The 12,969-nt window shown below is 50.1% G+C and overlaps 2 protein-coding genes across 3 annotated transcripts; one reads left to right on the top strand and one right to left on the bottom strand.

The window, feature by feature from the left end:
• Positions 1-51: 51 nt before the first annotated feature.
• On the top strand, positions 52-5,064 carry LOC106889666 (chromosome unknown open reading frame, human C1orf35). 2 transcript variants are annotated; one of them, XM_014944890.1, is made up of 9 exons: positions 52-229; positions 369-412; positions 760-869; positions 984-1,029; positions 1,958-2,040; positions 2,163-2,235; positions 2,591-2,670; positions 2,988-3,128; positions 4,198-5,064. In XM_014944890.1, the coding sequence occupies exons 1-9, from the start codon at positions 136-138 to the stop codon at positions 4,445-4,447; spliced, it is 921 nt and encodes a 306-aa protein (XP_014800376.1). In that variant the 5' UTR covers positions 52-135; the 3' UTR covers positions 4,448-5,064. The 2 variants fall into 2 exon arrangements, with proteins under 2 accessions (XP_014800376.1, XP_014800375.1); XM_014944889.1 differs by having other exon boundaries at positions 369-423; positions 771-869.
• A 2,315-nt stretch (positions 5,065-7,379) lies between these two features.
• ARF1 (ADP ribosylation factor 1) lies at positions 7,380-12,936 on the bottom strand. The gene is made up of 4 exons (XM_014944995.1): positions 12,743-12,936; positions 11,379-11,489; positions 10,604-10,728; positions 7,380-9,064 (listed from the first exon to the last, which is right to left on the bottom strand). The coding sequence occupies exons 1-4, from the start codon at positions 12,888-12,890 to the stop codon at positions 8,903-8,905; spliced, it is 546 nt and encodes a 181-aa protein (XP_014800481.1). The 5' UTR covers positions 12,891-12,936; the 3' UTR covers positions 7,380-8,902.
• Positions 12,937-12,969: the final 33 nt, after the last annotated feature.

Genomic DNA, 12,969 nt, shown 5'->3' with positions numbered 1-12,969 from the left:
CACCCCCCTGAGTCTTCGGGGGGGCACATTCCCTCCCCCCTTCCCCTCTATTAAACCCCCTCCGGGTCACACAGAGGAGTTTTTTTGGGGGGACAGACACAAACCCTGTGCTGACCCCCCCCAAAAGGTGTCACGATGTTCGGCTCCTCCCGGGGGGGGGTCCGGGGGGGCCAGGACCAGTTCAGCTGGGAGGATGTCAAGACGGACAAACAGCGGGAGAACTACCTGGGTAAGGGCTGACCTCTGTGTGTGTGTGTGTCCCCACCCCACCCCAGGACACGATTTTGGGGTGTGGATGGAGGTTTTTGGATGTGAGGAATGGTGGTTATTTATTTTTTTGGGGGGGTGGGTCTTGCCCCCCCTCACAGGGAACTCCCTAATGGCGCCGGTGGGCCGGTGGCAGAAGGGGAAGGACCTGACTTGGTACGCCAAGGGCAAGAAGGAGACAGGTCCCACCTTGTCCCGTGAAGAAGAGCTGGCCGCCGTCCGCCTGGCCGAGCAGGAGGCCATGATGGCAGCCCTGTGAGTCTCCAAACCCTCCTCCACCTCCTTCCCCCCCAAAAAAATATTAGGGGGTGCTAGGCATCACCTCCCCATCTCCTCCTGCCCAACCATGACTTGGTTTTGCTTCTCTAGGGGCTACAAGAACGTGAAGAGGCAGCCCACCGGCCTCAGCAAGGAGGTAAGGGCCACCACGTGCAGATCCATGGAATGGTTTGGGTTGGAAGAGACTTTGGAAGCCCACCCAGTAAGGGGAAGGACCTGACTTGGTACGCCAAGGGCAAGAAGGAGACAGGTCCCACCTTGTCCCGTGAAGAAGAGCTGGCCGCCGTCCGCCTGGCCGAGCAGGAGGCCATGATGGCAGCCCTGTGAGTCTCCAAACCCTCCTCCACCTCCTTCCCCCCCAAAAAAATATTAGGGGGTGCTAGGCATCACCTCCCCATCTCCTCCTGCCCAACCATGACTTGGTTTTGCTTCTCTAGGGGCTACAAGAACGTGAAGAGGCAGCCCACCGGCCTCAGCAAGGAGGTAAGGGCCACCACGTGCAGATCCATGGAATGGTTTGGGTTGGAAGAGACTTTGGAAGCCCACCCAGTCCCACCACCCTGGGCAGGGACACCTCCCACCAGCCCAGCTTGCTCCAAGCCCCCTCCAACCTGGCCTTGAACCCCTCCAGGGATGGGGCAGCCACAGCTTCTCTGGGCCAACCTGGGCCAGGCTCTCACCACCCTCCCACAAAACAAGTTCTTCCCCACATCTCAGCTCCATCTCCCCTCTTTCAGTGTCAAACCCTTCCCCCTCCTCCTAGGGCTCCCCTCCCTCATCCAGAGTCCCTCCCCAGCTTTCCTGGAGCCCCTTTAGGGACTGGGAGGGGCTCCAAGGTCTCCCCGGAGCCTTCTGTTCTCCAGGCTGAACCCCCCCAACTCTCTCAGCCCCCCCCTCCCAGTAGAGGGGCTCCAGTCCTCCCAGTATCTCCGTGGCCTCTTCTGGCCCTGCTCCAACAGCTCCATGTCCTTCTGATGTTGGTGGCCCCAGAGCTGGAGGCAGCTCTTGGTGGGGGGGATCTCCCCAGAGCAGAGCAGACGGGGAGAATCCCCTCCCTCAACCTTCTGGCCACGCTTCTTCTGATGCAGCCCAGGATGGAGGAGGTTTTCTGGGCTACCAGCACACACTGCTGGGCCACGTGGAGCTTTTCACCCCCCAACACTCCCCCAAGTCCTTCTCCTCGGGGCTGGTCTCCATCCCTTCACCCCCCAACCTGGATTTGTGCTCGGGATTGCCCCGACCCACCTGAGGGACCTTGCTCTTGGCCTGGTTGAACTTCCTGAGGTTCACATGAGGTTCACCTCAAGCTTGTCCAGGTCCTTCTGGATGCCATCCCATCCCTCCAATGTGTTGACCCCCCTCTACTTCTTGAAGTGGGGTGGACACAGAGGACACTCTTTCTCCCCGACAGGACCTGGCTGAGGTGTGCAAGCGGGACGGCGCCGAGCGGGACGGGAAGGACGTGGACCGGGTGGTGGGCTTGGGCAGCTCCAGGTACCGGGGGGGACAGTCCTGCACCAAAACACCCCATTTCGGGGGATTTTTTTTTTAATTTTCCCATTTTTATGCTTTTTTTTTTTGGTGGTGGTTTCTCATTTGGTGATGCTTCTCCCCAGCGGCAGCGCCGGCCGGGTGATGCTCTCCAAGGAGGACAAGGAGGCGGCCAAGATGGGGCTCTCCATCTTCACGGTACGGCACCAGCGTGGGGTCACGTCTCCTTCATGAGATTTGACAAAAAAAAGATAAAAATATGGAAAAAAGGCAAAAATCCCTTTAATTAAAAAGCAAAGCTGGTGGTGGTAGCGCAGAGACCTCCAAGAGCCCCCAGTGTCCTGCCTGCGCAGCGTTAATTTGCAGGGTTTTAATTGGGAATCAGCTCTTGCAAGTATTTAGACATTTTTCAAAATGTAATTTCGATGTCAGGTGGGTTTTTTTTTTTCAAAATTTCCTTTTTTTAAAGAGAGAAAGTCCCCCTTTTTCTCGTAATTCGAAGCTACGAGCTCAAAGAGTCACTCTGTATTTTTCTTCCCTTTTCCAACCCCAGCACCAGAAAGTCTCCAGCAGCCCTGAAACGTCCAGCTCCAAGAAGAAGCAGGAGAAGGAGGAGAAGGTGGAGGAGAAACGGTGAGGATGGGGACCACCCCTTTGGTGGGAAACCACCAGAAATGAACTTTTTTGGGGGGACACAGTATTTTGCTAAAGGCTTCTCTGGCTGAGAAGCTTCTCCTTCATCTTCTCGAATTGAGCTTCTTCTGCATCTGCTCAAATCAGCCCTAAAAACCTCCGCTTTGCCTCCAAAATCTTGGGTTTTTTTTTTATTGGTGGAGGCTTCTCCTTGGCCGAGGAGGGACGTGGTGGGATGGACACAGAGGGGAGGGATGGGGATGAGTTTTTGGAGGAGCTGGAGCAGGGATCCTCACTGCTTCGTCTCTTCCCCGCAGACCGGAGAGCGGCAAGAAATCCAAAAAGGAGAAGAAGAAAAAGAAGAAGAAGAAACACAAGAAGGAGAAGAAGAAGGACAAGCACCACAAGAGGGATGCTTCCCCCTCGTCTTCCGATTCTTCTCCGGAGCGGGATGAGAGGTAGCTGGGTTGGGATGAAGGATTTATCATAGAATCATAGAATCATAGAATTGCCCAGGCCGGAAGGGACCTCCAAAGGCCATCTAGTTCCACCTCCCCGCAGTCAGCAGGGACACCCCCAACTAGACCAGGTTGCCCAGGGCCTCGTCGAGCCTCTCCTTGAATATCTCCAGGGATGGGGCCTCAACCACCTCCCTGGGCAACCTGTTCCAGTGCTCCACCACCCTCACAGTGAAGAACCCTCTCCTCATCTCCAGTCTAAATCTGTTCCCCTCCAGCTTGAAGCCATTGCCCCTCGTCCTGTCACTGCAGCCCTTTCTAAACAGGCTCTCCCCAGCCTTCCTGTAGCCCCCTCAGGTACTGGAAGGCTGCTATTAGGTCTCCCCGGAGCCTCCTCTTCTCCAGGCTGAACAACCCCAGCTCCCTCAGCCTGTCCTCGGAGCAGAGGTGCTCCATCCCCCTGATCATCCTTGTGGCCCTCCTCTGGACCCTCTCCATCAGGTCCATGTCCTTCTTCTATTGAGGGCTCCAGACCTGCACACAATCATAGAATAGAATCATAGAATCATTGAGGTTGGAAGAGACCCTTGGGATCATCGAGTCCAACCATCTCCCCTACTCTACAAAGTCCTCCCCTACACTATGTCCCTCAGCACTGCATCTAAACGTCCCTTGAACACATCCAGGGATGGTGACTCCACCACCTCCCTGGGCAGCCTGTTCCAATGCCTAATTCCAATACTCCAGGTGAGGTCTCACCAGAGCAGAGTAAAGTGGCAGAATCCCCTCTCTGGACCTGCTGGCAACGCAGCTTTTGATGCAGCCCAGGATGGGATTGGCCTTCTGGGCTGCAGCTGCCCACTGCCTGCTCATGTCCAGCTTCTCATCCACCAGCACCCCCAAGTCCCTTTCCTCAGGGCTGCTTTAGGAGAGCCGCAAGGTTGTTAGCTGGCATCAGGATGCTCTGTGGGCATCTCCTGGCTTTCCAAAATCAATTTTTCATCCCTAAAATCGCTTTGTTGGTGTCCCAGATGTCCCTGAGCTTGCTTTTCTCCTCCGTCCCCTGCAGGCACCACCGAAGGAAAGCCCAGCAGCGTCCCGGCGAGCGGCGGCGGCGGCGCCACGACACGGGTTCCTCTGCCAGCAGCCGGGATTGGGGCCGGAGCCCCTCGCCCCGTCCTGCCCCGCGGAGGAGCCGGAGCCGCGACGGCCGCGGTCGCCACCCGTCCCCGCGCCGCAGGGGGAGGAAGAGGAGCAGGAGCCCATCCCCTCCGTCCCGCGGGGCCCGGCAACGCCACGACACCGATTCCGAGGACTGAGAGGGAACCTACAGAGCTTTGGGTTGGTTGGTTGGTTTTTTCCCCAGAGAGATCTCACGCATTCTATCTATTTTTTTAAGGTTATTAAATTAAAAACGCCGCAGTTTTGTGGTTGCCGGGGTTGAGCCCAGCCAAGGGCACTTGGTTTTGCGGTGCCAGCTGCCCCTCCCCTGCCCGCAGCTCCTGCTCTTCAAGCTGGGGTGGCACCACCAGTTCCCACCAGAGGTGGGTCCCATCCGTGGAGGCATCTGGGCACCCTTCTCCCTTCCTGGATCCATCCATCCCGGTGGGATTTAGCTGGGAGGATGGTGTGAGGTGGGTGTTGGTGCTGGGACGGGCCCGGCTGCGATGCTGGAAATGCTGCAGATGCCTCGGGTTTATGTAAAGAGTTGGTGGATGCAGTTATGATGATGATGATGATGATGAGTTTTTTTAAGTGTCTTCTTTCGGTGCCCTCGAGCAGCTGCCAGCGAAGCAGCTGGAGGGGACCTTCTTTCCTCAAACCCTCCCTGGAGTCCGTCAGCTACAAAATAAAACCGGGGGTTTGTGCGCTGCCGGGAGGGTTTTGTATCTTGGAGCTGATGGTTTTCTGATGGTGGGGCTGTGGGGCTCTCCATGGGGTGGTGGTTGCTCTCCGTGGGGGCAAGGGTGCTCTTCATGGGGTGGTGGGTGCTCTCCATGGGCTGTAGGTACTCTTCAAGGGGCCATGGGTGCTCTCCATGGGGTGGTGGGTGCTCTTCATGGGGTGATGGTTGCTCTCCGTGGGGGCAAGGGTGCTCTTCATGGGGTGGTGGGTGCTCTCCATGGGCTGTAGGTACTCTCCAAGGGGCCATGGGTGCTCTTCATGGGGTGGTGGTTGCTCTCCGTGGGGGCAAGGGTGCTCTTCATGGGGTGATGGGTGATCGCCATGGGGCCACGTGTGCTGTCTATGGAGCAGTGGTGCTCTCCATGGGCTGTAGGTACTCTCCAAGGGGCCATGGATGCTCTCCATGGGGTGGTGGGTGCTCTCCATGGGGTCATAGGTGGTCCCCGAGAGGCTGCATGTCCTCTTTGTGGAGTAGTAGTGCCCTCCATGGGCTCTAGGTGTTCTCCATGGGGTGATGGTTGCTCTCCATGGGACAAGGGGGCTCTTCATAAGGTGATGGGTGGTCCCCATGGGGCCACGCGTGTTCTCCATGGAGAAGTGGTGTCCTCCAAGGGCCATGGCTGCTTTCCATGGGGTGATAGATCCTCCCTGTGGGGCCACACATGTTCTCCATGGAGAAGTGGTGTCCTCCAAGGGCCATGGCTGCTTTCCGTGGGGTGATAGATCCTCCCCATGGGGCCACACATGCTCTCCGTGTAGCAGGGGTGCTCTCCATGGGGGCCACAAGATCACCGTGGAGAAGCAGTGCCCTCCATGGGATGGGTGCTCTCCATCAGGTGATGGGTGCTCTCTGTGGAGCAACAGGTCCTCCCCATGGGGCCACATATGATCACCATGGAGCAGTGGTGCCCTCTTTGGGCCATGGGTGCTCTCCAGAGGTTGACATGTCTTCTCCATGGGGTGGCAGGTGCTCCCCATGGGTCATCAGGGATGACTGCAGGGATGTCCATGCCATGGGGTGTCCCCCTGCGTCCCCTCTGTGGTGATGGAGCTCATCTCCCAAGGTTGAGTCCTTTTCCAGCCCAAGTTTGAGGAAAATCCGGGACTTTGTGGGTGAAGCAGCTGCAGGTGACGGTGATGGATGTTCCTTTTGGTTAAGAAACAGCATTTTTGGGTTAAAAAAACCAGGAAATCGGCCAAATTAAGGGCTGCAAGGAGAACCTCTAAAATAATTCCTCGCCGAGGAGAAGATGGATGGAGCTGGGGGTGTCTCCTCGCTCATGTCCACCCTGAGCTCCGTTCCCATTTTTAAGCCTCCAAAACTGGAGCGTTGGAGGCGTTTGGCGCGTGGAGAAAAGGGCAATTTTTTTTACTTCGATAAATAGAAATATTGACCCAGGGGCTGGAGAGGGACGGCCCCGAGCGGCTCCGCCGAGGACAAGGACCTCGTTTGTGTCATTAATGATGCAATTTCTCCCGCTTAAGATGGGGGGGGGGGTTGTGTTTCTTGGCAGACAAAAGCCCCGTGTCCCCCCCCCCTCTGGTTTTGGGTGGTTTTTTTGCTCTTTGGCAGCATCCGAGGGGTCTGGTGTCATCTCGGTGGCCGTGCCATGGCCCTGCCCCGGGGAAGGGGGGAGGATGAGGAGGGTGGGACCCGTGTCAAACAAGGACATTATTTATTGGGGGGGGACACACACACATGGTGGGATCAGGGCCACGAGCTGAAATAAAGCCCTTCTGTCCTGCTCCCCTCACCCCCCAGCACGTGTTTAACCCCCCCTCTCTGCTCTAGGACATCATTTTTTAGGGGTGGTGACAACATCTTGGTAGGTTCATGGGGTGGTTCTTCTTGGTCAGCCCCAGATCCAGCCCAGGAACCCACCCCACAAAGTGAGGTGGCCCCAACACCCCATTCCCTGGGGGGTTCTAAGCCTCTCAGCACTCAAACTCTCCACAGCTCCTCAGGACCATGATCATGAGGGACCTGGAGCATCTCTTTTAGGAGGAAAGGCTGAGGGACTTGGGGTTTTTTGGTCTGGAGTCTTCTCCAGAGGTGGGATCTGATCAACACCTCTAAACACTTCAAGGGTGGGGTCAGGAGGACAGGGCTGGTCTTTTTTCAGTGGTGCCCAGGGACAGCACAAGAGGAAACGGGCACAAACTTGACTCCACCAGAAGCCAACAGGACCCAAGAGCTGCTGTCCCACCCCTTCCCCCACAGGAACCCAAGGAAAGACACAGAATTTAGAAAATAAGGAAAATATCCTGAAATTTTCATTCATGGGTTTCCACGGATCCAGCCCCCGGTGCTGGACAAAGAGGATACAAACCAAGGTGATACCAGTGCAAGTTTCATGAAACTTTTTATTCAACAAGTATTTCATTATGATTCTGCCAAGATGATCAAATGAACAGCAAGGCATAAAAAACATGAAATAGTTAAGAGATTTTTTTTTTTTATTCTAATAGCTTTAATTACAGTGCTTGTTTGTCGAAATGAAAACTGAAAACAAGTATACAAAACAGTTGATTACTAATCGTGTATTGAAAGCAATAAAGGTTTCCACAACACTAAATAAACCAGTTCTGATAGTTCCTCGAGTTAAAGTTTAACAGCTCCAGCTTCTTCAGTGTTTATCAAAATACAAAAGAAAAGTAAAGAGGTCTTTTTTTTTTTCTTTTTTTTTGTTTTGTTGTTTTCTGATGGCAAATCTGAACCTTGCAGTATGAGGGATGCCAAGGGTTTTCACACATATACAGATATGGGATTGTTCCAAAATGGGATTGAGTATTTCTAGAGTGGAATGACTCTCCAAACTCTCATGCTTTTTTTTAATTTTATTGTTTTTTTCATTTTTCCTAGACGCTATACATAGATGTTTGGTGTTTTTTCATGGCAATTCTTAACGTTAAGTACAAGTACTTTCTGCCTATAGAGCTTAGGACTAGTACAGGCTGTGCTTTCTGTGGAAAGGTTTGCCTTCTTGGAGTGGTTTTTACACACAAGAAAAGTACAAAACACTTTTTTTTTTTGACAAATACGACAGGCTAAAAATATGTTGACTTCTGGAAATGATATTCGAGTTCAACGGAAACGATAAATCTCACCTGAACCAAAAGTCAGATGTTTAGCATGAGGCTGCAAACTCATCTAAACCAGGTCCGACAAATCTATGAACAAATACGAGCACATATTAATGAGCTACAGAAAGAGCCACAGATGTATTAATTATGATCTGGTCTTTAAGCGGGTGATGCTAATTGGGTGTCGATCAGCTCTTCACCCTTTCAAAAGAAATCCAAAAAAAACCAACAAAGTCACCACGTTCCGAGCCAGAAGAGCGGAAGCTCCGTCAAATGGTTTGGATCTTGGAAGTGTTTTTACTTTTCCTTGACTTATTTAAAAAAATACAGAATTCAGGTTTAAAAACCAACCACCAAAGTGGATCTCACAGATCTCACAACCCAGCCGAGATAGTGTTCAGCTCTAACCCACCACAAGGACCACTGGCAACCCTTATGGTAACCCCACTTCAATCCCTTCCCAGTACTAAACAAGTGAGTTTGATTCTTTACAATAAAAAAAGCTGAGTAATATTGCATAGGAGTACCAGAAACTGCCTCAATTGGAAACAAAAACTATTTACATTAAATAAGAAACCTAACTGTTTTCAGGCTTGTAATTTGCCACATTTACAGCATGATGCAATATATACTGTGACAAAAAAAAAGAAAATGAAAACAGCTTCCGGCACTCAATACCACAAAGTAGCACAGTTTGCCACATTAGAGTAAAGCGAAGGGCGAATAAGGAGGAAATAAGAGGGAGGGGTGGAAAAAAAGAGGGAAGAAGGAAAAGGTTTATGGTTTCATTTCTGGTTTCGGAGCTGATTGGACAACCAGTCCAGTCCTTCATAGAGACCGTCTCCGCTAGTGGCACAGGTCGCCTGGATGTACCAGTTCCTGTGACGAAGGGAATGCAGTCCCAGTTTGTCTGTGATTTCTGCTGCATTCATGGCGTTGGGCAGGTCCTGGGGGAAGGAAGAAAAGTTATTTTCTCCCCTACGCGCTGAGAAGAAACACCCACCTCCCTAAACCATCTTCCATCAGCAGCTTTATGGCCACTAAAAGAAAGTTAAGAGGCTCTTCCAGTTCCTCTTTCAGGAAAACTCAGTGGATCACTTCTATATTCACAGAATCACAGAATCTTCTAGGTTGGAAGGGACCTTAAAGATCATCTTGTCCAACCATCAACCTAATTTTGACAAAAATAGACACCCCCACAACAAACAAGGAGCATCATCACTAAACCATCCCTCCCAGCACTACATCAACCCGGCTTTTGAACACCTCCAGGGATGGGGCCTCAACCCCCTCCCTGGGCAGCCCGTTCCAATGGCTGAGAACCATTTCTGTGAAAAAATTGTTCCTAATATCCAGCCTGAACCTCCCCTGGGGCAACTTGAGGCCATTTCCTCTCGTCCTGTCGCCTGTGACTTGGGAGAAGAGACCGACCCCCACCTCTCTACACCCTCCTTTCAGGGAGTTGGAGAGAGCAATAAGGTCCCCCCTCAGCCTGCTTTTCTCCAGGCTGAATAACCCCAGCTCCCATTTTCCCCCTACTGATAAAAAAAAAAAAAATCTCAAAGGTTTGACACCACAATCAAAAGCACTGCTGGCAGAATTCTTTCTGGAGAGAAATATTCCATATTTCCCTTCAGCAAACAGAAGCAAGACAGCTGAGGTTTGGATGGAGTCAGCAAGCCCCTCAGTGCTGACCCAAAACCCCTCACGGTTCGAGGTCTGTTTCATTCACTTTCCACTCAGGAAATGTTTTCTGGGACTGATGATTTAAGATCAACTTTTATCAGGGAGCAGTACTCCCCTCAGAGCTGCTGCTGTTTACAGGCCACCTTTCCTGCTCCCAGACAAGACTTATGGCTCCTTTGCCCTTCCCAGCTGAGCCTGTGCAGTGATGAAGCAGGATGCTATTCCTTCTCCAAGTTTACTAGCCGTATTTAAAACCCTTGACATTTGGGTTTAAGCTCCCAAAGCCTTTACAAGCAACAGAAGGCTGAAGTCTCAGCTACCTTTGTGGCCCAGAAGAGTACAGGGCAACAAAAGTACATTAAAAATCAGGCCAGTGCTTCCACCACCACCAGCAATGCCCTCAAAACACTCTAAATGAAGAATTCCAGGAGGTTCTGGCATTCTGGCCTCCCTCTCTGTTTGAGGGAACCTTGGGCAGGGGCTGTACTTGAGCCAAGCCAACCTTTTATTTTAAACTGGCAGAATTCTTCCCTAAACCTGAAAATACAAGCATTTCTACAACCAAGCCTGTTTAGAGGAACACCCCTTCCACATGAGAACAGGGTAACTTAATCTATGGGGTTGCTGTCCTCAATAAAACTGCATTTTTCCCAAAACTGAATGTCCAAAAACGGGACACTTCCTGAGATCTTACTGATTATTACACTGAAAAGATGAACATCAGGCTCAAGATCTAGCACTCTCAAGTACATTGTGCATTTTGAAGAATTCTTACAGAAAGACCCCTTTCTCAGTCATACCTGTTTGTTAGCAAACACTAATAAAACAGCATCTCTAAGCTCATCTTCCGCCAACATTCTCATCAGCTCTTCTCTGGCCTCGTTCACTCGTTCTCTGTCATTACTGTCAACCACAAAAATCAGACCTAGAAATAAGCAAACGATTGGAATAAGCACACACCACAAGTTATTCCCTAACGAGACCTACTTCTGGAGGTCAGAACTAAACTTTGAAGAGAAAAATAATATAAACCAATTCAGTATATATAAGAAAAAGACAGTTTTGTTATTACTCTAGTCTCATGTCTGAGAGAAAGTCTGCTCTTGCTGAAAGCTGGTGTTAGTTTGCATTTGTGTTTTTGGCACTCGCGCGCTTCAGCTCCATCTCGATATTTTCCAAGGAGTAGCAACTCTTGAAATCCTGTGACAGGACTCAAAAGCATGCCCATTATAAAGGCACAGCAGGGAAAGAAGTGACAAACTCAGTTCAGGAGGCTGTTAGAGCTTGTAGTAGAAGACTCTGCTTTGAAGTGAGGCAGAGAGCTGTGACACTGACAGAAGAAAAGCAGAATTCCGGACTCGCCCCTGAGTCAGACAGACAAGGAAGACTGGTTTCTACATTTCTCCCCATCCCTCTTTGAACCTGCACTAGCTTAACAGAAGAGCCACACACAAACACACCCTTTTAGAATAATAAACATTCTCCCCCACCCCGTATGACTATCGTAGTAAGGACATTAAAAACCCCAACTTTTTAAGATTCTGGAATCTCTAAATTTGAAGCGTTTGGACTCACCTTGTGTGTTCTGGAAATAATGGCGCCAGAGTGGTCTGATCTTATCCTGGCCACCTACATCCCAGACTGTAAAGCTAATGTTCTTGTATTCTACTGTTTCCACATTGAAACCTAAAATAGAAATGGTGACAAAAATCTCAGTTAAACAAAAGTTGGCCCCGGTCCTACTCTATTTACCAAATCGCACTCGGAATTTCACCACTAGAAACATCACTGTAAAATTTACATCTACTTTAAAGAAGCAGAATCTTGCACTGAAACCTTTAGGAAGTTGTCTAGAATTCTATAAAATTCTATAAAACCTTTAGAAAAACATGGGTTCTCTCAACCCACCCTCCCACCCTCACCCCAAACTAATGAACGACTCTAATTGCTACCTGAACCACTAGAAAAATGCAGAGCAAACTATGTCACATCAGAAAAACCCCCTGGGCTTTAAGGACTGTAAATCAGGGACAGCTCTGATCACACAGTTCTCACAGTCACCCTCCAAAAAACATGGAGTCACCCTGAATTTCTCAATCTAATCTCCTTGATGCCACAATATGCTCAGGAGAGCAGCCTGCCCTTCTGTGCCCTGTGAAGGGCTGTTCCACAAATGACTGAAAAGAGGGAATGGAGTGAAAAATGTTCTTGTATTCTACTGTTTCCACATTGAAACCTAAAATAGAAATGGTGACAAAAATCTCAGTTAAACAAAAGTTGGCCCCGGTCCTACTCTATTTACCAAATCGCACTCGGAATTTCACCACTAGAAACATCACTGTAAAATTTACATCTACTTTAAAGAAGCAGAATCTTGCACTGAAACCTTTAGGAAGTTGTCTAGAATTCTATAAAATTCTATAAAACCTTTAGAAAAACATGGGTTCTCTCAACCCACCCTCCCACCCTCACCCCAAACTAATGAACGGCTCTAATTGCTACCTGAACCACTACAAAATGCAGAAAAAACTATGTCAATCAGAAAAACCCCTGGGCTTTAAGGACTGCAAATCAGGGACATCTCTGATCACACAGTTGTCACAGTCACCCTCCAAAAAACATGGAGTCACCCTGAATTTCTCAATCTAATCTCCTTGATGCCACAATATGCTCAGGAGAGCAGCCTGCCCTTCTGTGCCCTGTGAAGGGCTGTTCCACAAATGACTGAAAAGAGGGAATGGAGTGAAAAAACAATGTCATGTAATCTCCTCCCAAGCAGGAAAATTCATACCATGGTTTAGCAAGTGTTTGTTCTGACGCAGCGCTAAGTCACTTAAATCAACAGAGCTGCAGCTGAAATAAGATCCTACTGCAAACAATAAAACTCAAATCTCAAAGCAAGCAGTTATAGAAATGTAAAAAAAAAATAATAATCTTACCTATAGTAGGAATAGTAGTTACTATTTCGCCAAGTTTAAGTTTGTACAAAATAGTAGTCTTTCCTGCAGCGTCCAGACCAACCATTAGAATACGCATTTCTTTTTTGCCAAAAAGGCCTTTGAAGAGGTTAGCGAAGATATTTCCCATGTTTGAGATATGTTCTCACTGGCCAGTGAAGTCTAAAGGAAAAAAAAAAAAGATGACAGTATCACTCTGGAGTTCCCAA

This window comes from Calidris pugnax, unplaced genomic scaffold, assembly GCF_001431845.1.
Source record: "Calidris pugnax isolate Ruff unplaced genomic scaffold, ASM143184v1 scaffold54, whole genome shotgun sequence".
In the NCBI taxonomy this organism is placed as follows: Eukaryota; Metazoa; Chordata; class Aves; order Charadriiformes; family Scolopacidae; genus Calidris; species Calidris pugnax.
The sequence above is the reverse complement of the archived record's forward strand: the minus strand, read 5'-3'. Positions and strand labels throughout refer to the sequence as shown.

Excerpts from the sequence above, each read along its gene's own strand:
- LOC106889666 (XM_014944890.1), top strand. The coding sequence starts at position 136 with ATGTTCGGCTCCTCCCGGGGGGGGGTCCGGGGGGGCCAGGACCAGTTC. Across the intron at positions 413-759 it reads GCCGGTGGCAGAAGGGGAAG|GACCTGACTTGGTACGCCAA; the intron begins GACCTGACTTGG and ends AGTAAGGGGAAG. Across the intron at positions 2,671-2,987 it reads GAGAAGGTGGAGGAGAAACG|ACCGGAGAGCGGCAAGAAAT; the intron begins GTGAGGATGGGG and ends TCTTCCCCGCAG.
- ARF1 (XM_014944995.1), bottom strand. The coding sequence starts at position 12,890 with ATGGGAAATATCTTCGCTAACCTCTTCAAAGGCCTTTTTGGCAAAAAA. Across the intron at positions 11,490-12,742 it reads AACTACTATTCCTACTATAG|GTTTCAATGTGGAAACAGTA; the intron begins GTAAGATTATTA and ends TTTCTATTTTAG. Across the intron at positions 9,065-10,603 it reads TAGTGTTTGCTAACAAACAG|GACCTGCCCAACGCCATGAA; the intron begins GTATGACTGAGA and ends TCCTTCCCCCAG.